Below are 26,822 nucleotides of genomic sequence, written 5' to 3'. Positions count from 1 at the left end.
CCCCGTTCAAAGATCAGGAAAATATCCCACCAACCATCAATGGAATATTCTGAGATCACATGGTGGCATGTTTAAACGCGTCAGTTTTAGAAAAAGACAGATGTAGGGTCCAATCCCATCTCTACCATATTTTAGTTGTGTTATTTATGATTACTTAAACTTTCTGAACTTGTTTTCTCATCCTCAAAATGGCGATGAAAATAGTACCTATACCCCATGCGGTCTTTGTGATTATTAAATGAAATAATATATGTGAAACAGCATAGTGAAGCCTGTATTGAACTTTTGAAAATGTTAAAAACCAAAAACCTGATTGCTCTTTAAATTTTCTAGTCCAAATTACAGTATGAATTTTAGGCATAAATTAAAGACTCCTTTAAAATAATATAAACAGTTAATAACATTCCATCATTCATTTACTGAAAAGCACTTTAATTAGTATGAAATATGCAGAGGAATCTAAACATACACTAGACTTGTACTACTGATTGATTTTTTAAAAAGATTTCATAATTTAAATATTTGATACTCGTATATCTCATATGTTTAACTTGTTACTATCAACTTTGAATATATTTATTTCTCATATTTAATGCTGGCTAATTCTCATTAAATAACATTGGATTACAAGGGGAAAGGGAGTGTAGAGTGAATCTATTTATACATCATGCATAATTTTGACAAATAATATCAAAATATATTAAGTTTTTTTTTTTCAACGTTTTTTATTTATTTTTGGGACAGAGAGAGACAGAGCATGAACGGGGGAGGGGCAGAGAGAGAGGGAGACACAGAATCGGAAACAGGCTCCAGGCTCTGAGCCATCAGCCCAGAGCCCGACGCGGGGCTCGAACCCACGGACCGCGAGATCGTGACCTGGCTGAAGTCGGACGCTTAACCGACTGCGCCACCCAGGCGCCCCAAGTTTTTTAATGCTTATTTAGACACACACACACACACACACACACACACACACACACACACACACAGTGAATGGGGGGAGGGGCAGAGAAAGATAATCTCAAGCAGGCTCCAGAGAGGCTAAACTCATAAACTGTGAGATCATGACCTGAGCCGAAATCAAAAGTCTGATGTTTAACCAACTGAGGTACCCAGGCCCCCCAAATAGATTAAGGTTTTAAAACAAATCTATCCCAAGCCTTCACAACTTCTGAGGTCCTTGTTTTTTGTTTGTTTTCTTGTTTTTTTTTAATTTTTTTTTTGACAGAGAGAGAGAGAGAGAGAGAGAGAGAGAGAGAATGAGCGGGGGAGGGGCAGAAAGCGAGGGAGACACGGAAGTAAAAGCATACTCCAGGCTCTGAGCTGTCAGCACAGAGCCCCACTCGGGGCTGGCACTCACAGACCAGTAGATCATGACCTGAGCCGAATTTGGAGGTTCAAGGGATTGAGCCACCCAGGCGCCCCATCTGAGGCCCTTGTTTTGAAAGGTCCCACTTATACTAATCAGCATGATCTAAGGTAAAAAAAACAAATTCAACAAAAACACCAGAGCATTCCAAGAGAAAGCAAAGTTTTCCCCCTTTCTAGCTCTCCAAGTCAAAACAAAGTAAGGGAAACTCTATAAATGTACCTATAGAACATATACATACATGTAAAAGAAAACCCTTCACAGTCTCCCAAAACTTCAACTTTTCATATATAGAGATTCAGACTCTGAATTTAGTTACATTTAGTTACAGTTCATGTAAATAATAATTTAAAATCAAAGATTCTGTGGATGGGTGAGTTCAGTAAACTCTACACAACACAGACATAATAGGAAATAGTGACTGCACGTACATTTATGACTAGATTGTGCATATTCATGCCTATATTTCAAAAGGGTTAAAGCTAAAATTAGAAGATTCTATCCTGAGCCCCCTAAGCTGTAAAGGGAATTGGTCTCATGTGCAGGAGTCCAATATTAGTCATGTCATCCCTTTACCAGTGTTTGTGCAGTGCTAAAGACTAATATAGAGGGTTATGTGTTTTCTACAAAGCATTTTATTTCTAACGGTGTCCTATTCCCATGTGTAATATTATACTACAACCCAAATCACTGCAACATCACATAAAATGGGGGAATTCAGAACATTGACAAAATTATAAGAGATGAAACAACTAATTCAAAGGGTTGAGGAGTCATTAAAAATGACTGTAAATGGTGTTTACATATTTTACTACCAGGAAACATTTCATTTTAATATCAATGTTTCCAATGTAATATTTTTTGAATACAATTAAAAACAAACCTTGTTATATGCACTTATGAGGAAGAAACAGAAACCTAGGTGATTAAAACCAATGTACTACTCGACACAAACAGTATCATACATTCAGTACATGAATCATTAACCTCCAAACATGAAAAAGCATTTTCAACATTTTTAAGACATTTGTTCAGCTAAATCAACTTCATACACAATTCTACTATCAAAATATACATCTATTAAAAAATAAAATGGCAAAAACAAAACCAATGTGGATTTACGACTGTGTTGGTCTTAATTCAGTAAAAACATACATATCCACTCAGGTTTGTCTACAGGAAAGTAAATAAAATAGACTTGAGCATTTGAATATCCTTGGAAATATTCAACATGGCAGATTGGTGCATGAACAATCTCTGCCAAGTTGAAAGCATCTATTAGATACAATACTTCCATTTCCACACATTTGTGCACATAACTCTGAAGCATATCATTCACTGACTGTTTATTTCACCTGATTCATAGAAAGGTTGAATATGTCAACCTTTATGTATAGTGTTGAGCTAGATCACAATTTCCTTAGAAAACACCAAAAAAAGACATTCCATCTTTCCCTATACACTCTGTTATTCACTTAAAAGTGTTTTTTATCTGGCTGCATTTATTCTCCCTATCAGGTCTCACTAGAAACATTCTGCTGTTTCATAGTACTCACATATTTCTTAAGAGTTTCTCACAAAAGATGAAATGTTCACTCTTTCTAGTTGCTTAAATTATATAAAAACAAACTTCTTACATATTTACAAAAAATTGTACATGTCTGAGTTACATATAAAAATCTCCTGAGAGGGAAAATAAAAATTTTCTCAAAGGATAAAAAGTTGTTTATTCATTAAAATCAATATCGTAAAATCTCAAAATTACTTTGGAGATAGTAAAACGGCTTAAGTCCAAATCTGTTAAAATGACCAAGAGGGGGCGCCTGGGTGGCTCAATCGGTTGAGCATCCAACTTCAGCTCAGGTCATGATTTTGTGGTCTTTGAGTTCAAACACTGTGTCGGGCTCTGTGCTGACAGCTCAGAGCCTGGAGCCTCTTCACATTCTGTGTCTTTCTCTCTCTGCCCTTCCCCTGCTCACACTGTCTCTCTCTGTCTCTCAAAAATAAATAAACATTTAAAAAAATTAAAATGACCAAGAGGTTATAGAACAAAGAATATTTTCCTCCCCATCCCCCTTTAAAAATTACTGTTAGAAACATAAGAGATCTTCGTATCCCACAGTAAGAATAAACCAAAATTTGCAAAAGAAATGTAAATGAAAATTAAAATTGAGTTTTCAATCAAAGAGACTCAAGAGGAAATAACATTGCAAATATTCAAGTGAAAGCTAGTAATATTTTCAATTCTCTTCATATGTTTGAAATTGTGAATATAATTATGTTAGGACACTTACTAAAATCACCTTCTTAGTAATATCACCAAACTTATAACAAAATGTTAACTTCCACAAGGAAAATGTATTGGTTTATTTTCCCTAAGCTAAGTAATACAGTTAAAATTCTATCATGCACTCCATAGGACATCCAATTTATTTTAGTTTAGTGGAATTTTGTTAAAATGAACTTACACCAGGAAATCACATTCCTAATCTTTAAACCTTGAAAATTAAACAGAGTTGACATCAAGTTTATCTGTTGTGAATCTAGTAAGAAGTTCTTTGAATGCAAGGAAGATAATAGACATTAGCACATACCACCTGTACATTTCCTTTTTGGTCCATTCTCCAATTTGCATGTTATACTGTCTGAGTATGGTGGGCGACAGAAAGGTTAAATGAATTTTCTTTCATGGTAACAGGGATAAGGAGAGTGGAAGGGTAATTACTATTTGATGACAGAACAACAGGAATATTACAGTCCTTCTCACCAATCAGCTGCAGTTCCCAAAACACGGAATTAGAGACTCATTATAGAGTGTGATAGCTATGTAGAAAAAGATCAAAGAAATTTAATGTTCATGAATATTTTTTTCTTGCACAAGATAACTGAAACCACACTAAAAACAACCATTTCTTTGGGTCCTCATTGTGGATGTCAAAAAAAAAAAAAAAAACTAACCAAGTTCAAATATTGTCTCATAATGTGATCTTTAATGGTCACCACTCTAGAATTTTCTTACTTTTACATAATAATTTAAAATTCCTTTCCTCTAAAACTGAAAAAGATAATATGAACATTATGTGTGCATCTGTTCACATACATGCCCTCATTAACCATGGTTAAATATCTTAATATATCTGGGATATATTTATATAAGTTTATATATTTATATAAATATATAAATGTATATATTTATAAAAGTTTAGCATTATGCTTATATATAGCTCCACAGTATATGTCCAGAATAGTGCTTATATCTCCATAGTACTATTTGATAATTCATATTTATCTAGATCCCGCATATCAATATTGTTCAGAAATCCCCAACCACATTTGAAAAATCAATATGCATATATAATTTGTTCTTGACAATTAAAATTAACTCCTATGTAGCTGTCTGTTCTTAACTTTCATTACTCCAATTTTCCAGATCATTTGAAAGAATTGAGAAATGCATTAAGGTAAATGTTTGCATCAAACTATTGTTACCAGCAATTTTTTTTTTAATTTGAGAGAGCAAGTGCGAGTGGGGGATAAGGGCAGAGGGAGACAGAAAATCTTAAGTAGGCTCCATGCTCAGTGCAGAGCCTGACACAGAGCTAGAACCTACGACCCTGGCATCCTGACCTGAGCCAAAATCAAGAGTTGGACCTTCAACCAACTGAGCCAACCAAGTGCCCCGAACTATTAACACCAAATTTTGAAACATGATTTCAATATGTAAAACCATTATTATAACTTATAAACAATTCAAAAAATAGCAGAAACCAAAATTAATAAAAAGCACACATAAAACCAACTCTAGCAACACATATCCTGCATTCTATTCATAGGTGAAAGTAATGATGAGCTAATAAACTGAGAGAGAAGTTGTGGGATTTTTTTGTTCTCTTGTTTTTTTTTGTTGTTGTTGTTGTTTTTGTTTTTGTTTTTTTCATACAAAGTATGCCATAAGGTCAGAGAACACTCCCAGGTCAATGTCCTATTTCACTAACATTGTAAAGGTTTTGTCATTTTCACTGATGCTCATCTCATAATGCTGACTTCGACAATACAAAATTCTTAGGCATTTTCTATATCAAACAAAAATTCATTAACGCTTACTAAATTTTAGTACTGGACCCATTTCAGGGTATTCTTACTCTTTGGAAAATGCTAATTCTATACATGGAAATTTACAATAACTCAATTTTTAAAAACTCCATGAAAAACTCTAACTTAATACCAAGGCTTCAATACGTTTTGATGAATGAATGTTGACTGGACCAATTTAAGAAATGAGCTATAGGAACCTCTCTTTGAAGCTCATATCAAGGGTGGTATGGTACCTTGCCCCATAAAAAGCCTAAAGCAGTCCTCAGTACTCAGGTAGTGTCCTCCAAAATAGAATTGGACTCAATCTTCATATTCTCAGTAGCACATGCCACAGAACAGACCTATCAAATATATACAGGCTGATTCTTGGTATATAAAGTCTTAAGTTTCATATTCATATGGCAGATCACTAAGCTTACTCACTTGAAGCTGTTTAGTTTTTCAAAGTACATTCTAACATTATACTGCCTTCTATAATCTGCCTTCATGCATTCCATCTCAAGAGAAGATTTTCAGGTTTAAACTGCCTGATGTGAGAGGTTATACACCTATAGCTTTGCTGACCAGGTGGGAAATCTCCCCAAATTACACCTTAATTATTTAATACCAGTTGAACAGCTGGGATCATAGAGTAAACACTGCTATCTAGAGAACACAAATCTTCATTCAACCAACCACACAAAATACCTGCACTCCAGGTGCTAAGTGGCATCTTAATTGTGAATTCTGAGATACCTATCTCCTATAAAAAATCTAGCTGAGATGATAGATATTCCTGGGGGAGAGCCTCAGGGATATTTCTCAACTACATCTTGGTAGCAGGTTGGATTACTGGGAAGCTGCATACCAGTATTATTATTGTGGGTCTTTGGAGAAACACCTTGATTTTTTTTTAACTCAAGACCCAAAAGTAGGAAGTGCACATTCATAGAAATCCTCTGTACTTTATAGAAAACTATCAAAGACTCACTCTACTGTGTTGTTCAATATCCCTCATTTAAAGAAACACAAAATAAAATTTTGAGTTCAGAATTAGAAAGAATTTTTTTTCCTGAAAAAAAAAAAAAAACAGATGCACTATCATTCAAAAGATAACAGCTATGTCTCTCAATAGTTTTTTCCCTCCTTGGCTACAAGGAAAATTGGAACTACTTTATATTCACATTATTACCTGGTATTGTTCTTGGCTTTTTGAAAAATATCACCTTCCCTCTTTGTTTACTTGTTTATTTTTACCTTCATCTTAATGGTAGTGAGATACTTGCACCTTTCATGGTAAGTTGCAATTGCTTTAGTAATAGTCCCATAATAATAAGAGATGTATATAAAACTCTAGTATGTGTCCAAGACCTTTAGTTAAATTAATTTGTATAAATCAAAATAATATTTCAAATGACAAATATTTATAAGAATTTTCTTCCCAAGACTATTTTGAATATATAGAAAATACAAAATGCATATAAAATGTTTTAAAACAGGAAGAAGTTAAGTTTTTATTAAGGAATCCAATTAATTAGTGTGCCTAGACTCTGCTGCTAGATTTTATAAACTTTTATAACCACATGTCCAGTAATAATTTCTAATTATTTTAGATAATTATTATATGTACACATTGATTTTGTAATTATAACACATAATTTAAATAAGAAAAATGCATTGCCTTAGTGGACATTCACGTGTCATATAAAATTCATATGAAATGAATGCCAAGAAGGGCCCTCATTTTTTCCACCTTCATGCTATAGTATTTTCTCCTATGAAAACAATATTCAGAAACTTGAGTCAGTATTTACTGTTATGTTTTTAGTTTTAAAAATATATTTTTATTTTTAGAACTACTTTGCATCTATTATGATATATAAGATTGAATCCACCTTACATTAAAATTGTGTTTTGAAGCTAATATTATATAATTAAAAATCCAATGTCACTTAATGTTTATGGTACCAACTTAGCTACATGAGCTTGGATATTGTTGCTGTTAATTCAAATTACTGACCAAGATTTTAAAAGAAAGTATAAATATGGACATAATTTTACTGAATTTACTATTTTCTATTCTATGTAAAATGTACTAGGGTCTTCCAAAAGTGACTTATGCATTTGAAAGTTAAAGTGAACAATCTTAAAATTAGCTATATTAAACAACCCTGTTTAGTAATATTACTCATATACTGGCTTATTATATGTGTTCAGAATTGTAAGCCTTGTTCACATTTCAGCATCATAAAAAATTATCCTCATTATTCCACTCCAATGCAAAATATTCCAAGAGTATTGTTCTGTACCTACATTCACAATAAATTTCTAAGTGTTGGCTGTATTGTCAAGCTTTTAATGACTTTAAATACATACAAGCTGTTTAAGGGTACCTGGGTGGCTCAGTCGTTTGAGAGTCCAACTCCTGATTTTAGCTCAGGTCATGATTTCACAGTTGGTTGAGTTCAAGCCCTGCCTCAGGCTCTTCACTGGCAGTGAGGAACCTGCTTGAGATTCTCTCTCTCCCAATCTCTCTTTCTGCCCCTCCCCCACTCTCTCTCAATACAAACATTTTTTTTTAATACAGGCTGTTTAAATAATTATTAACACCCATAATTCAGGAAGTGCTTTCTATTTCTAATTTGCATTGTTGTCAAGAGTCAGCTATTTTCATTATGATTATATGAATAAGTATATTTGTTAGTATGTTTGAAAAATATGTTTAAATCTAAAGGGAAGTTAGAAAATAACAAGTAAAAACAAATGGTCCAAAGGTAATGCAAATAACTGCACATTAAGTAAACTCTAAAAGATATTTTACCTGTTTTCACATGCTTGAAAACACTGGCTGAGGAACCTATCATCACAGCAAGTGAATATAGACACTATGCCACCAGTTGGGCAGTAACTAAAATTATAAGCAAAACCAGAAAAAACAGTTTCCTAGTGGGGCAAAATACCCCTCAGGCTGTAAGGTAATTTCAGCAACAACTCTGAAAATAATTCTGCACAATCAAAATTCTCTGACACTATTCTTCAAACCAGTATTTGCTATTTTGTCATATGTTAAAAAAACTCAGTGACAATTATTTATTATTATGCATTCCTTTGGACCTTCATAAAATGTACTGCCAAATACCTGTACATTCTGTAATGAGTTGGGTGGGAATAAAATTGTTCAAACTCACTGGTCATTTCTCAGCAGGCACTCTTTCCTTTCATAAACCTTTTCAAAGGATTAGGATCAAAAATCTGTAATAACAGGGGCGCCTGAGTGGCTCAGTTGGTTAAGCATCCGACTTCAGCTCACAGTTCTCATGATCTGTCATGATCTCACAGTTGGTGAGTTCGAGCCCCGCATCAGGCTCTGTGCTGACAGTTCAGAGCCTGGAGCCTGCTTCGGACTCTGTGTCTCCCCGTTTCTCTCTGCCCCTCCCCCAATCAAGCTTTGTCTGTCTGTCTGTCTCTCTCTCTCTCAAAAATAAACAATAAATTTTTTTTTTTAATTTTTTTTTCAACGTTTATTTATTTTTGGGACAGAGAGAGACAGAGCACGAACGGGGGAGGGGCTGAGAGAGAGGGAGACACAGAATCGGAAACAGGCTCCAGCCTCTGAGCCATCAGCCCAGAGCCCGATGCGGGGCTCGAACTCACAGACCGCGAGATCGTGACCTGGCTGAAGTCGGACGCTTAACCGACTGCGCCACCCAGGCGCCCCAACAATAAATTTTTTAAAAAACCTGTAATAACAGATTTCTCATTCTAAAACACACAGACCGTGGTATATGCAAAACCTAATATAATTTGTGATGGCAGACCAGGGTTCATAGGGTGTGAAATAGACATGTAAACATTCAATTTTATTAATTCACTAGGCAACCATAAAAAGACCATGTGTAAAGCACACTGTATTGTGTGTAGCTTATGAATATGGTTCACATCAAACCAATAGGTGTCATTCCTGTGTGGAGGAAATTAGCTTCACTCCTTTTCTGTAATTATACCTAAAAATGCATGGTCACAAAATAGTGCCAGATTAATGAAAATTCATTCTCAATGCTGAAGAAGCAGAGGCTGTTAATGATGGCAGGTCAATATCCACATCAAATCACATGTCATTGTATATAAATTACACTGTACCACCATCATGAAACAAATAAAAGGGCAAGAGGCCCCTTCCACAAAGGACTCTAAAATCAAAATGAGAAAAGCAGACATACATGCATGTAATCGTTATAGAGCATAAGCACGTGCAGGTAAATGTATACAATAAAAAAATAAATGTTGAAGGAATGCATAGTAACGGAGTGATTTGGGATATGACCAGTTAATGATGGTTTATAAAAGGTAATTTCTTAAATATTTGCCTTTAGCAGAAAATAATACAAGGAAATTATTTTCTTAGAGTCTTTATCATCTGAATGATTAAATAACATGAATTTGACATCTGTGACTCCATTTAATATTTCGAAATGACTATAATTTGAGAATGTTTGTAAAGCTACTAGTGTGTGTGTTTATATATTTGCTTTACTAGGGGCTGGGGTGAACAAAAAGAAACCAGTTAAAATTGTGATAAGGAAAGAAATCATCCATAAAAAGACAAATGCCAAGATTCTAACAAACATCAGGTTTGAAAGATAGGTATGTAACAGATTTAGAAACTTCTTTCTTCAATATTTTAAAAGAAATTATAAATACCTGTCTGGAGTTAAACATAATACTTATAAATGCGAGAAAATAATGAAATGCTAAGAAATCTTTTTGTCTTATGGACAACCATTTTTTTTCTTCAAAATCAATTATAAACATTAATCTAGTTCCAATAACAAAGATAATAGGATTACAACTAAGCAAAAGAGAACACAGAACACATAAGTGTAGAGTTAGAAGTCTCCAAAATCATTAATACATGGAAAACCTGAGGCCAAAAGAGGTTACTAATTGCACTAAAGTCACAGAGAGTGAGAGATCAAGGACTAGAAATCTAGATACCATGATTGGCATTCTAGTGTGAGTCTATCAACACACTCTCAAAATTTAGTACTACAGAAAAAATTTATTTATAAAGGGAACAAGGCAGGGCACCTGGGTAGCTCAGTAGGATAAGCCTCTGATTTCAGCTCAGGCCATGATCTCATGGTTCATGAGTTTGAGTCCCACATTAGGCTCTGTGCTGAAAGCTCAGATCCTGGAGCCTGCTTTGGATTTTGTGTCTCCCTCCTTCTTTACCCCTCCCATGCTCAAGTTCTGTCTCTCTCTCAAAAATAAACATTTTTTTTAAAATTATAAAGGTAACAAGGCCAATGAATTTAACTTCATTAAGGAGATTTCTATAAGTAGTACATAGTTCTACTTTTTCAGATCTTCTAAACTAGCTAAGGTTTTTACCTAGACAGAATTTAGCTAACTTTGTTATTTCAATGCTTTTATGGATAATTTTCCTTTGCATAATTTTAGAATAGAATTTTGGAATAGAATCCATCCAGAACCTCAGAATATGACCTTATTTGGATATAGGGTCTTTGTAGATATAATTAAGGTAAGGATGGAGTTAACATGGTAGTAGTTAGAGCAGGCCCTAAATCCAGCTAGAGTGTCCCTATAAGAGACACAGAAAAGACACCCAGAGACATAGACAAAGCTATGTAACTACAGAGGCAGAGATTGGGATTATGCTGCCAAAAAACAAGGAATGCCAGAAGCCGGAAGGAGCAAGGAAAAGATCTTCCCCTAGAGCCTTAGGAGGAACCTCCCTGCCAACACCTTGGTATTATCAGACTTCTGACCACCTGGCTTCGACAGAATATACTTCTGTTGTTTTAAAGTCACCCGGTTTTTGGTAATTGTTATGGATGCCGTAAGAAACTAAAATAATAGTATTAAATAATTCCTGTTAACTTCAAGGTTTCTTTTACTATTATAAGTTATATAAGACACTATGATTTCAAGGTGATTTATCCATCTATAGACTATTTTTCTTTGTTTGGGTGTAATTATGTCATACAAATTATTCTCATTCTTGGGTTTATTCTTATATTTTGTTTCCTCCTTTTCTGATTTTTTATTGTCATTTAATTGCTTTTCTTTGCTTGCTTGTTTCTGTCCAGTAGGAAGACTAAATTAGTTGTTTACTTGTTGGTTTCTGTGAGAGAAATTCTAAAGTAGGGGTGATTAGATAAAATCTTATGTCTGCTGGTGCATTTAAGTCTGGTGGAAATAGAAGATATGGTTTATACTATGTAATGGTTACAGGCATTTTGAAGGAATAACAGGAGACTTTTTTATGAAAAAATATCTGGAAACTCTGGGTTAATAAAATTAAATAAGTTTCTTTCCTGGAGGACTTTAAAAAGCTTTTCTAAAAACAATGTCAATGTTCACTGTGAGTTCCCAAGAAGGGAAAATATTACACTGCACTCCCATAACATATTTAACCATGTGATATAGACACATAGCCCACCACCATCACTTCTGGGGTTCTTTGAGGGACAGGTTGAGGAGAGCATCCCCTTATCAGGAAAAAGAGAGATTTTTGGACCAGAGTCAAATGGTAGATACAAGTCTAAGGAGAGACTGCTGCTTATAGGTGGCTCACTAGACTTTGGTAAGAATTCTCAGGACACTCAAAGGAAAAGTAAGGATAATGGTGCTCTTTATTTCCTTCACTTCTCAAAACCCACACATATACACACAGGCACACCAGAGGCACTTCCCGGTAGCACTATGTTACTTTTCCTCATTTACTCAACTTGTAATGCCATAAGGAATAATGCTAAATGCTGAATATACAGTATGATTAAAACATAATCCTGAGCTTGTGCAGATCTCCACACAATAACTTTCCTTGTCACCTTACTAAAGTTCGTATAATAGCTGGTGCCTGACAAACTCATATCCCCTTCTTCAGGGAGCACTGCCCACAGTCACCATCTGAGATAGTGGTCCTTGGTTAAGCAATTTATGGCTGATACCAACCTGCCTCCCTCTCCCTTACTACAGGCAAAACTGATGTGATAAGAGAGGGTGGCCTGACCATACTGTGGTTTGGCCTGCAGACTAAGGTGACCTGACATGAAAAGCTTTGCCCAAGCAGAAACAAATGGGGACCAGAGTCACCCCATTAATAGTTTGAACTTAGTAATACAGAGATGGCCAGGCAGTTAATATCAGGAAAAGACACACACTCATGGAGAGCCCATGTTAACAGAGCAAATCAAGTTAATGCATCATGAATTTCTGCTGCTTAATTGAAGAAACTCATGACAAAAATACTAGGTTCTAGGACTACCATGGAAGGTCAAGTAACCTTCCATATTAGCCTCCAGGAGGTACAGCTATACTGCTGCCCCTAGAATTTCTGTGAGATTGTTAGCTCCCTTACTGCAACATGTAACATGGTCTCCCTGCTTCCTCCCAAGTTATCCTTTTAAAAAGGCAATCAGGTCATACTATTACTTTCCTCAAAACCCTCTAACATCTTCCCAGCTCACTCAGGGTAAAAGCCAAATTCCTCTAAATGGATCACAAGACTCTTCATTATCTGCCTCTAGTGACACTGGCTTCTTTGACCTTCCCAACCAAGCATGTGTTCTTGCTATTTCCTGTTTTCTAATAAGGTTCCTCCTCCAACAGACTACATAGCTCACTCCTTTAGACATCTGCAAGCAATGTCACTGAAGTCAGAGAGGCTTTCACTTTTCACTACCTGATATAAAATAGCACCATCCACTCCCCAGCACAGATCACAACCTGACATTTTCTGTGTGTGTGTATGTGTGTATACACACATTTTTTTAATTGCCACATTTCTCCTACTAGAATGTAAGCTCCATATAGACAAGCCCCATAGAAACAAGGGAAATTTTATTTTTGTTATTTACTTATAAGATATCCATCTGATATGTAAAAGCAAACCACATGATAGTAAGTGCTAGTCACTGAACTATTCCAATTTTTAAGGAATTACAAAGGAAAATGAACTCTTAAGAGTGAAATAAAATTTTCTTAATTTATCATGTAATAGTAAACTGGAATAAATATCATAGAGATGGCATGTGAATTACTAGAGGTATACAGTAAAGAAGTCCCAAATTTCACTACACAGAGCCACGTGGTCATCAGAAAATGATAATTTTTTCAATGCAAGGATATATATTCTTAAGATATTACACAATAGGGGTGCCTGGGTGACTGAGTCAGTTAAGCATCCGACTTCAGCTCAGGTCATGATCTCACAATCAGTGAGTTTGAGCCCCATGTTGGGGTCTGTGCTGACAGCTCAGAGCCTGGAGCCTACTTCAGATTCTGTGTCTCCCTCTCTCTCTGCCCTCCCCCACTCATACTCTGTGTGCATGTGTGTCTGTCTCCAAAATAAACACTAAAATCTTTTTTAAAAAGATATTACACAACAAGAAATAAATGCATTTGGTTACAGAACATGTAAACTTTCAGATGATTTTTTTAAGTTTATTTTGAGAGAGAGAGAGGCAGAGAGGGGGAGAAGGATCACAAGTGGAGCCTGACATGGGGCTCAAACTCACAAACCCTGAGATCATAATCTGAGCTGAAATCAAGAGTCATACACTTAACTGACTGAACCATCCACACACCTCAGGTGATTTTTTAATCAGATAAATATAGGCTCAAAGGATGCTATAGTGTCCTTAAAAATTAATCTGAGTTATATGGGTAACCTCTCCACAACTATAATAAAAGCTTTATTTCTTAAACTGGTGATGAGTACATAGGTGATTTTATATTCTCCTTTATACTTTTGGGTGAAAGATTTCAGAGTACATTTTTTTTCAGGTCAGGCAAATTTTAATAAAACAAAGTAAAAATATTTAGTATGTGACAAGAGTGAAAGGAAGATATTTTAAAAGACTTTCCTTACTGTAAGGTAGTACAAAGATGTGGTTAAGAGCCCAGGTTCTGGAGTCACAATACCTGGGTTGTTGTCTTAGCTCTGACACTAGCTATGTAACACTGAAATGGAGCAAATAACATTTCTTAGCCTCAAGTTCCTCATCTATAAAATGCAAACAATACTGATACTACTAATAAAGATAACCTAATTGTATGTGTAGATTTCAAAATCTTAGAACATGTCATTGAAGATAATAAATGCTAATTTTATAAGTTTCTTATTATTTTTAATTGTTTTTAAAGATGCTGCAGGAGATATACCTAGTAAGAAGTTGCTACAGCCAATATCAAAGAGGTTACTGCCTGTGTTCTCCCCTAGGATTTAAATGTTTTCCTACCTCACATTTAGGTTTAATCCATTTTGAATTTATTATTGTGTATTGTGTAAGAAAGTGGTCCAGTTTCATTCTTTTGCATGTTGCTGTCTACTTTCCCCAACACCATTTGTTGAAGAGACTGTCCTTTTTCCATTGGATATTCTTTCCGACTTGTCGAAGACTAGTTGATAGTTGTGGGTTCATTTCTGGGTTTTCTATTCTATTCTATTGGTCTATGTGCCTGCCCTGGATTACATGGGTAACTTCTCCACAACTATAATAAAATAAAGCTTTGTTTCTGAAACTGGTGATGAGTACATAGGTGCTTTTGTATTCTCCTTTATACGTTTGGATGAAAGATTTCATAGTATATTTTTGTGTCAGTACTATACTGTCTTGAGGTGGTTACCTTGTTTGATTCATCATTATAAAAAGAAAATGAAAATTGAAAAATACAAGAATTTCTATTTGTCAGGTTATACCCAAAATATAAATTTAAATTTAGTAGGTAAAAGTAATGAAATGATTACTGACAATTATGACAACAGAAATACTATCTTTGTCTTGAAAACATTTTCAACTTTATCCAGTTAATTTAGAATAAATTTCAATATAAATGCATATATTTCATATGCCTAAGAGCCACAGCCAAAAATCCTAAGTGGATTATAATTGTCAATTATGTTCTTCAGGTTCCTCAAGATTAAATGTCTCTGCCCAAAATAGTAGATAGTATTTCCCCAGAATTGGTATCTTATCCTCAAAAGTTTGGCACACATACAAGGCAGGACTGGAGAGGAAGAGGAGCACTAATCAAGTAATTCACCTTCTAAACAAAATTAAAAAAGAAGTATGCATGCCTGGTGGAAGGCTTAAACTGGATTTTAAAAACCTGCTACCCAAATATGTGTGTATAAGATAATCCAGCAATTGTTTTCTGCCTAAATATGTTTGTTAATTTCCACTTGCATTATAGGTTGACCTACTTACTATTATTCCATTGTAGTCTCTTACCTGCAATAGAATCCTAATAAAGCACACTTCACTCACAAGAATAAGGGAGGCAGCAGGGTAATTAACAAAGCTAAAAAGAACCCCACAGAACATAGTGGACATTTATCCCCAGAGCATGGAAGAGGGAAAGAAGTTTGTCTTCCCTTTAAATTCAGGTGTACATATCACAATATATCAGTTCCCAAGCACAAAGACAGCCAAAAATGGGCTTTTTTTATTAGTTGTTTTCCTGGTTCTTGAGGAATATTGCTAGAGTGAGGGAAAAGTGGCTACCTATCCAATGGCCAGTTGAAACAAGTCAATTTGGAGAGTAACCTACAAACTCATAAAAAAAATCAGATTCTGATCTCAGTCAGGGTTCCTGCAATTGTATAAGTTATATACATCACACACACAGATATATATACGCACACATATATCTCCTAGACAATATCTTTCCAAACTGAGATTCTAAGGAAGAAATGTGTGTCTCATTGCCTCTCCTCCAGTGTGATTCTTCTCAGGGCAGGCAAACTTTCAAGAGTGGTTCAGAATTCCTCATGTTTATAAAGACTAGAATTTGCAAAGTATCTCATAATTTCAATAACAGGTATGTTAACTATCTGTGGCTATCAAAAAAGTGCCATTTATGATTTCTCTGCTTTTGACGGAAGAAAAGTTAAGCTTATAACTCAGAAAGCTTAAGCAAGAATTGGTGGCAAGTTTTTATAATGGCTGGCAAAGAGGCCAAATTCTGTAGCTTCCCTGAAAGTATGGATTACTGTCAATGCTGCATATAAGGTATTTTCAATGTTTTTGCACTTCATTTTAGTGATCCAATTAAGACAAGTGATGCTTTTCTCTTCTACTTGTCCAAACGAACATATGTATGTATGTATATGTATATATATATATTTTTTTTTTCTTTCTACTAATGTAACAAAACTTTTAACTTGAAAGACAGGATCTTGAGTGTATATATAACTCAGGGCTTACTTTATTCAATTATTTAAAACTATCACATATTTAATTTAATACATGCTAAAATGTATTATTACAACTAGGATATGTTATTATACCGAGAAGAAAAATTTATTTTGGGTAATTAAAATTATTAATCTTCTAAAACAAAACAAAATGCTTTTCAAACAAAATTAGGGAAAAAAATCACACAGGAAAGTCAAGATTTTTACAAAAGTATTTTAAAAAAATATTCAAATAAATTTATTTACTAAGCCTAATATTCCTATAATTATTTTTTGTTTCTATGCCTAATCTGTAAGAATAAAACTTTGTTATACATAAAAAAGAGCATTTAGTACTATAGAGAAAGATCAGAACATCAAATTCACAGAAAGTCTGGTATCCATGTACCATGCAACTACAACAGAGTGTAATTTAATCCAAATATCACCACACTGTATTTGAAAAAATCATTAAACTTAATCATATTAAAAAAAGTTTTCAAACATAGAGTAATCTTAGCTTTTAAATAGTATATTTAAACATACTGTAATCTATGCTGTTATTTAAACATAGTTATAATCTTATTTTTTTAACAAACATGTTAATAAGAGCTGGCATTTAAAGGAAGTATAATCGTATTAAAAAAAAAAACTTAAAGATGTAGTAATAAGACCTGTTATTTAAACACAGTATAATCTTATTTTTTAAACATAAATCTATGGTAATAAGAGCAAATCACTCAATAAACATTGAACTGTGCATTTGAATTCATAAATTGCTCTCTTTAGCACTAAATTAATCAATAACTATATTTAGCAAGAGATAATATAAGCTAAATACAAACACAGAAAATAAGTCTAATGTAAAAATAATATAATTTTTGTTTTTGTCTCTTAGCTGGCTCCCTGACTGCATCTCTATTTTCCTAATATGTGGATATGTCAGGAAAAGCTCCCACACAACTAAAAATTTTCAAATTTTTTCCATACCTTTTTTTTTCTATTTTTTTTTAATTCTTAATGTTTACTTATTTTTTTATATGAAATTTATTGACAAATTGGTTTGCATACAACACCCAGTGCTCATCCCAAAAGGTGCCCTCCTCAATACCCATCACCCACCCTCCCCTCCCTCCCACCCCCCATCAACCCTCAGTTTGTTCTCAGTTTTTAACAGTCTCTTATGCTTTGGCTCTCTCCCACTCTAACCTCTCTCTTTTTTTTTTTTTTTTCCTTCCCCTCCCCCATGGATTCCTGTTAAGTTTCTCAGGATCCACATAAGAGTGAAACCATATGGTATCTGTCTTTCTCTGTATGGCTTATTTCACTTAGCATCACACTCTCCAGTTCCATCCACGTTGATACAAAAGGCCATATTTCATTCTTTCTCATTGCCACGTAGTATTCCATTGTGTATATAAACCACAATTTCTTTATCCATTCATCAGTTGATGGACATTTAGGCTCTTTCCATAATTTGGCTATTGTTGAGAGTGCTGCTATGAACATTGGGGTACAAGTGCCCCTATGCATCAGTACTCCTGTATCCCTTGGGTAAATTCCTAGCAGTGCTATTGCTGGGTCATAGGGTAGGTCTATTTTTAATTTTCTGAGGAACCTCCACACTGCTTTCCAGAGCGGCTGCACCAATTTGCATTCCCACCAACAGTGCAAGAGGGTTCCCGTTTCTCCACATCCTCTCCAGCATCTATAGTCTCCTGATTTGTTCATTTTGGCCACTCTGACTGGCGTGAGGTGATACCTGAGTGTGGTTTTGATTTGTATTTCCCTGATAAGGAGCGACGCTGAACATCTTTTCATGTGCCTGTTGGCCATCTGGATGTCTTCTTTAGAGAAGTGTCTATTCATGTTTTCTGCCCATTTCTTCACTGGGTTATTTGTTTTTCGGGTGTGGAGTTTGGTGAGCTCTTTATAGATTTTAGATACTAGCCCTTTGTCCGATATGTCATTTGCAAATATCTTTTCCCATTCCGTTGGTTGCCTTTTAGTTTTGTTGGTTGTTTCCTTTGCTGTGCAGAAGCTTTTTATCTTCATAAGGTCCCAGTAATTCACTTTTGCTTTTAATTCCCTTGCCTTTGGGGATGTGTCGAGTAAGAGATTGCTACGGCTGAGGTCAGAGAGGTCTTTTCCTGCTTTCTCCTCTAAGGTTCTGATGGTTTCCTGTCTCACATTTAGGTCCTTTATCCATTTTGAGTTTATTTTTGTAAATGGTGTGAGAAAGTGGTCTAGTTTCAACCTTCTGCATGTTGCTGTCCAGTTCTCCCAGCACCATTTGTTAAAGAGGCTGTCTTTTTTCCATTGGATGTTCTTTCCTGCTTTGTCAAAGATGAGTTGGCCAGACGTTTGTGGGTCTAGTTCTGGGGTTTCTATTCTATTCCATTGGTCTGTGTGTCTGTTTTTGTGCCAATAGCATGCTGTCTTGATGATGACAGCTTTGTAGTAGAGGCTAAAGTCTGGGATTGTGATGCCTCCTGCTTTGGTCTTCTTCTTCAAAATTCCTTTGGCTATTCGGGGCCTTTTGTGGTTCCATATGAATTTTAGGATTGCTTGTTCTAGTTTCGAGAAGAATGCTGGTGCAATTTTGATTGGGATTGCATTGAATGTGTAGATAGCTTTGGGTAGTATTGACATTTTGACAATATTTATTTTTCCAATCCATGAGTTTCCATACCTTTTCTGCCCCCAATTAATCCATCCAGGACTGTTTTAATTTGCTTGCTGGAAAATACTACAAAAAGTCCAGTCAATATATCCATCACCATCTCTTCCCGAGCTTCAAATACAGTTAGAAAAATGGAAAAGCTCAGAGCAGTTGGAAAAGCATTGAGGTTCTAAAGGATGCCAGTTGAGATCTTCTGGTGAAAAAAATCTACTTCCTACAAGTCAACAGGTTAAACTCACTCCCAGCTGGTGGCAAGGGTCTTCGAAAAATGGAACATCTTTTCACCACTTCAATTGGCAGATTTAAAATGCTCCTCATCCACAGTGGTGTAGATGTAGCCCTGGATGGTCAGATATTCAATTGCTTGCTTGATGGCCCTGTCTCTCATGCTGGGAAGCTGGGTCTGGAGCTCCTTTACATTATTGCCTTCCTGTTGACGGCATTAATGAATCAAATACAGAACTTCCTTGTGGTGGTATTTGGCATACACCTGGACATCATCCGTTTTTGATGGAACAACAGGAGCACTGGGCCTAGAGGCTGTTTGTTGAGCTTTATCCAGCATCATATGTGCATTCACCATTTCCACAATATGTGTGGTGAACTTGTTCATGTCCTCCAGGACGCGGATGTTCAATACCTCAATGCCTTTTGCATCCTTAAAATACTTGAGGATGCCGATCACTTTGACATATACTCCCACTGGAAGGGCTATCCCCTGCTTTCCTTCATTTCTTCTGAGCCACTGATAGACCGCAATAGGCGCGGTGGTCATATCGTCAATTCTGTAAATTATGTAGTTTGAAGCCCTCTCTGCCGATCTGATTATCCCCATGATAGAGACCTGGGAAACTTCAATTTCCCTGATCTTGAAGCCATTGTCAACTAGAGCACAGGTGAGCAGCTGGTTTACACAACAAAGTATAATATTCTGGGTTTGGACCCTGGACCTTGGGGGAGCTGCACCATCCTGAGATGGTCGGTCATTGCTTCCAATGGTTCCACCCACTGCAAAGGTGCTGCCATAGCTCTGAATCCCATTTTTCCTCATCTTAAGGACAGTTCAGGCTGATTAGGAGGTAGGCTTTGGCTCTATTTGGTGAGTTCCTCAGGCGGCCTCTGACTTCTACAGTGAGCTACCACAGAAAGCTTCGGAGTGCGACAACACAAGCAGCCTCACGCCCCTGTGGAACCAATCAGCTACCAGAATGCAGCTGCCTTCAGCCAATCAGGACATACCAGCTTCTCAGGTGATCCCCGCAATTCTTTGGTGTTCTCTGGTAATTGCTACACTGTATTTTAAAAGCTTCACATATAATTTCAAGCCTTTCTTGCCATCTTTATAAAAATGCATTTTTACTAGGTACCCCTTCCCTTCATTCCTAAATCCCACAACTTCTTCTATAGTCACTACTTAAATATTCATTTATTCACTCATATAATCAACTGTTCAACAGAAATTTCCAGAGCACATAAGTGCACTATGATAAAGAGCTATAGGTTTACATGGAGAGGGTGCACAAAAATGGTTACTGTTCTCAAGGAACTCATATCCTCGTTCAAGTCATTAAAACCAGAAGCATTCTAGAAGAAATGGCAAGACAGTCACCTTTGAATGATTATCATATTCAAAAGTAAGTCACATCTTACCACTGACTTCTTAAGTTGTTTTATTGTAGAATTAAAATTTTCCAGTTATTCTGACAAATGCACTATAGGTAACAATAAATACTATATTTAAATTTCTACATTAATTCAAATGACCTCTAAATTATTTTCAAGATTCTATTGGTGGGTCAGAGAAATACAAAATGTGGGCCCCATTATATATTAGGAAAAACATAAATAAAATCAAAATGCCATTTCTGTACACTTTTATGTGGTAATTTCTGAACTTAAGATTGTAGCAATTTACAGGAGTATATCCAAGAATATTTTCATATTACACCAAAAATCTATTTTCCTCATAAAACATTTTATGTTTGTTATAACTAAATATTTTTTATGATTAATAAAGAATATCAGTTATTGGATTCCACCATTGGCAAGGAACTTCTTCCTTAAAAATCCTTTGTAGTTAGAAAATAGCCTGTGTAGAGCTTTGAGTTTATTAATACTATCATTCATTTCTTTTATTGGTTAAAATAATTTAATTTTTGCTATCCCAAATTGCAAAAATCTGTGAATAGTAACCCAAAACTTGTAGAATATAAAATTATATTTATTTCTCAGGTTAAAAATGAATACTATCAGAGCCAATATACTTAATTTGTTTTACAAATAAACATATAAAAATTGTTAATCTGTGCATACAAATTACAGAGTAACTGGATACTTAACTGTTTGACCCATGTTTTTTATAATCAAAGAGAAATTAAACATCCAAGTAATATTTGGGGGTGCATGGGTGGCTCAGTCAGTTAAGCATCTGACTTCAGGTCATGATCTTGTGGTTCTCTCTGCCCCCACCCCCCTGCCCGGCTCATACTCTGTCTCTGTCTCTCTCTCAAAAATAAACATTAAAAAATTTTAAACATCCAAGATAATATTTGTATTCTTAAAGTTGCACAATATTAGAAATCAGATTAACTATATTTTTTAAATATTTACAACCTTATACTCAAACATGACTGTTTTATTAGCTAAATGAGAGTGTTGGTCAAAAAACCTTGAAGTTAAAATGGTATAACTGATTGTATTCCTGACAATTATGTGCAGTACAAATTGTATAAATCATACCAAAGCAGTAAGAATCACCTACCTGACGGGATTGCTGGTTAAAGAAACCCTCAGAGATTCAAGGCAGTTAAGAAGTTTCTCATCTGAAATACCAGATCGTAATTCATGAACATATTCTTGTGAAGACAGGGTGCATTCATGTTTGCTGTTTTTCAGCCCTCCCTATTAAAAAAAATTCCATTTTAGACAGACAACAGGTTTTCAAAAAAACTTTTAAAATAAAATACACAGAAGATGTAAATATTTTACCATAGAAAAATGTGTGCAGAGTGCAATTAACTTAAAAATTCTTGGTTGTAGAACCGACATGGTAATATAATGTTATGTATATCTTAACAATCTTCTCATCCCCATTAAAAAAAATTACACTGCGATACTCATGGTCTGAACATGATATGGATTTGAGATAAACTGTCACTGAAAGATGCTTAAATTTGCAATCCAGACACTAGCATTAACGTTAGCTGGTCCTCCTAAACCCACAGGATAAACTTTTAGAAATTATCTTATTAATTTTCTTAGTTAAAATGTTTATATTCTATTCCACAAAATATAGTGAATACAGTTTAAAACAAAACATTATGTATCACCCAAATCTATTCAAATATATCAAAGAACTAGCCTACCTCCGAAAAGACATGAAAAGTTACTAAAATGTAAAACAATACAGTTTCCATTTAGCATGTTATTCAAATTAGTCTAAAGTATTCACTAATCCCAAACTGTTTCTTCCTATGTTACTCCCATGTTGTACATTAATCTTAAAAGTCATTAAATGCATTTATCTTATAATGACTAGTTTTTACCTTAATTTCTGATATATGGGGTTATTGCTAGAACTCAATACCCCATCGCTGCTCCTTAGCTTCATCATCTTGCTATAACTTTGTAAGCAGTTTGGGGAAAACACTGAGAGTAAAACCTCACCAACACATTCATGTACTAATAACTCACAGTTTCAAATTTTAGACATACATAATCATAAGTAACCCAATCCTATATTACAAGTATATTCCCTGAATTAAAATTCAAGTTTGCACTGCCAATGAGAATGCAAACTGGTGCAGCCACATTGGAAAACAGTATGGAGGTTCCACAAAAACTTAAAAATAGAACTCCCTTATACCCCAACAATTGCACTACTAGGAATTTATACAAAGGATAAAAAAATACTCATTCGAAAGGGCACATACACCCTAATGTTTATAACAGCACTATCAACAATGTCCAAATTGTGGAGAGCCCAAATGTCCATCAAGAGACGAATAAAGAAGATGTGGTGTGTGTGTATGTGTGTGTATGCATCTCTGTGTGTGTGTATACACACACACACACACACACACACACACACACATACACACACACACATATATACTGGAATATTACTTGGTAATCAAAAAGAATGAAATTGTGCCATTTGCAACAAAGTGGATGGAACTACAGTATATTATGATGCCAAGCAAAATAAATCATACAAAGACAAATATCATATGATTTCACTCATGTGTAATTTAAGAAACGAAACAGATGAACATAGGGGAAGGGAAGCAAAAATAACATAAAAACAGAGGGAAACGAACCATAAGAATCTTTTATTTATTTTTTTTAATATGAAATTTATTGTCAAATTGGTTTCCCTACAACACCCAGTGCTCAACCCAACAGGTGTCCTCAGCAATACCCATTACCCACCCTCCCCTCCTTCCCACCATCCATCTAACCTCAGTTTGTTCTCAGTTTTTAAGAGTCTCTTATGTTTGGCTCCCTCCCTCTAACCTTTTTTTTTTCCTTCTGCTCCCCCATGGTCTTCAGGTAAGTTTCTCAGGAGCCACATAAGAGTGAAAACATATGGTATCTCTCTTTCTCTGTATGACTTATTTCACTTACATTAACACTCTCCAGTTCCATCCACGCTGCTACAAAAGGCCATATTTCATTCTTTCTCATTGCCATGTAGTATTCAATTGTGTATATAGACCACAAATTCTTTCTCCATTCATCAGTTGATGGACATTTAGGCTCTTTCCATAATTTGGCTATTGTTCAAAGTGCTGCTATAAACATTGGGGTACAAGTGTCCCTAAGCATCAGCACTCCTCTATCCATTAGGTAAATTCCTAGCACTACCATGGCTGGGTCATAGGATAGATCTATTTTTAATTTTTTGAGGAACCTCCACACTGTTTTCCAGAGTGGCTGCACCAATTTGCATTCCCACCAACAGTGCAAGAGGGTTCCCGTTTCTCCACATCCTCGCCAGCATCTATAGTCTCCTGATTTGTTCATTTTAGCCACCCTGGCTGGCATGAGGTGGTATCTGAGTGTGGTTTTGATTTGTATTTCCCTGATGAGGAGCGATGTTGAGCATCTTTTCATGTGCTTGTCGGCCATATGGATGTCTTCTTTAGAGAAGTGTCTATTCATGTTTTCTGCCCATTTCTTCACTGGATTATTTGCTTTTCGGGTGTGGAGTTTGGTGAGCTCTTTATAGATTTTGGATACTAGCCCTTTGTCCGATATGTCATTTGCAAACATCTTTTCCCATTCCGTTGGTTGCCTTTTAGTTTTGTTCATTGTTTCCTTTGCAGTGCATAAGCTTTTTATCTTCATGAGGTCCCAATAGTTCATTTGTGCTTTTAATTCCCTGGCCTTTGGGGATGTGTCAAGTAAGATATTGCTACAGCTCAGGTCACAGAGGTTTTTTCCTGCTTTCTCCTCTAGGGTTTGGATGGTTTCCTGTCTCACATTCAGGTCCTTTATCCATTTTGAGTTTATTTTTGTGAATGGTGTGAGAAAGTGGTCTAGTTTCAATCTTCTGCATGTTGCTGTCCAGTTCTCCCAGCACCATTTGTTAAAGAGATTGTCTTTTTTCCATTGGGTGTTCTTTCCTGCTTTGTCAAAGATAAGTTGGCCATATTTTTGTGGGTCTAATTCTGGAGTTTCTATTCTATTCCATTGGTCTATGTGTCTGTTCTTGTGCCAATACCAGACTAAAGTCTGGGATTGTGATGCCTCCTGCTTTGGTCTTCTTCTTCAAAATTACTTTGGCTATTTGGGGCCTTTTATGGTTCCATACAAATTTTAGGATTGCTTGTTCTAGTTTCGAGAAGAATGCTGGTGCAATTTTGATTGGGATTGCATTGAATGTGTAGATAGCTTTGGGTAGTATTGACATTTTAACAATATTTATTCTTCCCATCCATGAGCACGGAATGTTTTTCCATTTATTTCTATCTTCTTCAATTTCCTTCATAAGCTTTCTATAGTTTTCATCATACACATCTTTTACATCTTTGGTTGGGTTTATTCCTAGGTATTTTATGCTTCTTGGTGCAATTGTGAATAGGATCAGTTTCTTTATTTGTCTTTCTGTTGCTTCATTATTAGTGTATAAGAATGCAACTGATTTCTATACATTGATTTTGTATCCTGCAACTTTGCTGAATTCATGTGTCAGTTCTAGCAGACTTTTGATGGAGTCTATCGGGTTTTCCATGCATAGTATGATGTCATCTGCAAAAAGCGAAAGCTTGAATTCATCTTTGCCAATTTTGATGCCTTTGATTTCCTTTTGTTGTCTGACTGCTGATGCTAGCACTTCAGCACGATGTTAAACAACAGCAGTGAGAGTGGACATCCCTGTTGTGTTCCTGATCTCAGGGAGAAAGCTCTCAGTTTTTCCCCATTCAGGATGATATTAGCTGTGGGCTTTTGATAAATGGTTTTGATGATGTTTCAGTATGTTCCTTCCATCCCGCCTTTCTCGAGAGTTTTTATTAAGAAAGGATGCTGAATTTTGTCAAACGATTTTTCTGCATCGATTGCCAGGATCATATGTTTCTTATCTTTTCTTTTATTAATGTGATGTATGACATTGATTGATTTGCGAATGTCGAACCAGCCCTGAAGCCCAGGAATGAATCCCACTTGGTCATGGTGAATGATTCTTTTTATATGCTGTTGAATTCGATTGGCTAGTATCTTACTGAGAAGTTTTGCATCCATATTCATCAGGGATATTTCCCTGTAGTTCTCTTTATTTGTTGGGTCCTGTCTGGTTTAGGAAGCAAAGTAATGCTGGCTTAATAGAATGAGTCTGGAAGTTTTCCTTCCCTTCCCATTTTTTGGAACAGCTTGAGAAGGATAGGTATTATCTCTGATTTAAATGTCTCATAGAATTCCCCTGGGAAGCCATCTGGTCCTGGACTCTTATTTGTTGGGAGATTTTTGATGACTGATTCAATTTCTTCGCTGGTTATGGGTCTGTTTAAGCTTTCTATTTCCTCCTGATTGAGTTTTGGAAGTGTTTGGGTGTTTAGGAATTTGTCCATTTCTTCCAGGTTGTCCAGTTTGTTGGCATATAATTTTTCATAGTATTCCCTGATAATTGCTTGTATCTCTGAGGGATTGGTTGTAATAATTCCATTTTTATTCATGATTTTATCTGTTTGAGTCCTCTCCCTTTTCTTTTTGAGAAGCCTGGCTAGAGGTATATCAATTTTGTTTATTTTTTCAAAAAACCAACTCTTGGTTTCATTGATCTGCTCTAGACTTTTTTTAGATTCTATAATGTTTATTTCTGCTCTGATCTTTATTATTTCTCTTCTTCTGCTGGGTTTGGGGTATCTTTGCTGCTCTGCTTCTATTTCCTTTTGGTGTGCTGTTAGATTTTTGTATTTGGGATTTTTCTATTTTCTTGATATAGGCCTGGATTGCAATGTATTTTCCTCTCAGGACTGCCTTCGCTGCATCCC

The 26,822-nt window shown here is 35.5% G+C and overlaps 1 protein-coding gene across 2 annotated transcripts in view; it reads right to left on the bottom strand.

Annotated features, from left to right (window-relative positions):
- The window catches only part of DIAPH2 (diaphanous related formin 2), a 1,004,420-nt gene that overhangs the window by 784,111 nt on the left and 193,487 nt on the right, over positions 1–26,822 (bottom strand). For both annotated transcript variants that reach the window (XM_047076289.1, XM_047076288.1), the window contains exon 5: positions 22,091–22,230. In XM_047076289.1, the coding sequence (XP_046932245.1) occupies positions 22,091–22,230 (140 nt within the window). The remainder of the gene's footprint in view (positions 1–22,090; positions 22,231–26,822) is intronic.

Source organism: Lynx rufus, unplaced genomic scaffold, assembly GCF_022079265.1.
Source record: "Lynx rufus isolate CCGP_SWC_20201006 ecotype Redwood Valley unplaced genomic scaffold, mLynRuf1.p SCAF_14, whole genome shotgun sequence".
Classification (NCBI taxonomy): Eukaryota; Metazoa; Chordata; class Mammalia; order Carnivora; family Felidae; genus Lynx; species Lynx rufus.
Note: the sequence above shows the minus strand (reverse complement) of the source record. Positions and strands in the feature narration are given on the sequence as shown.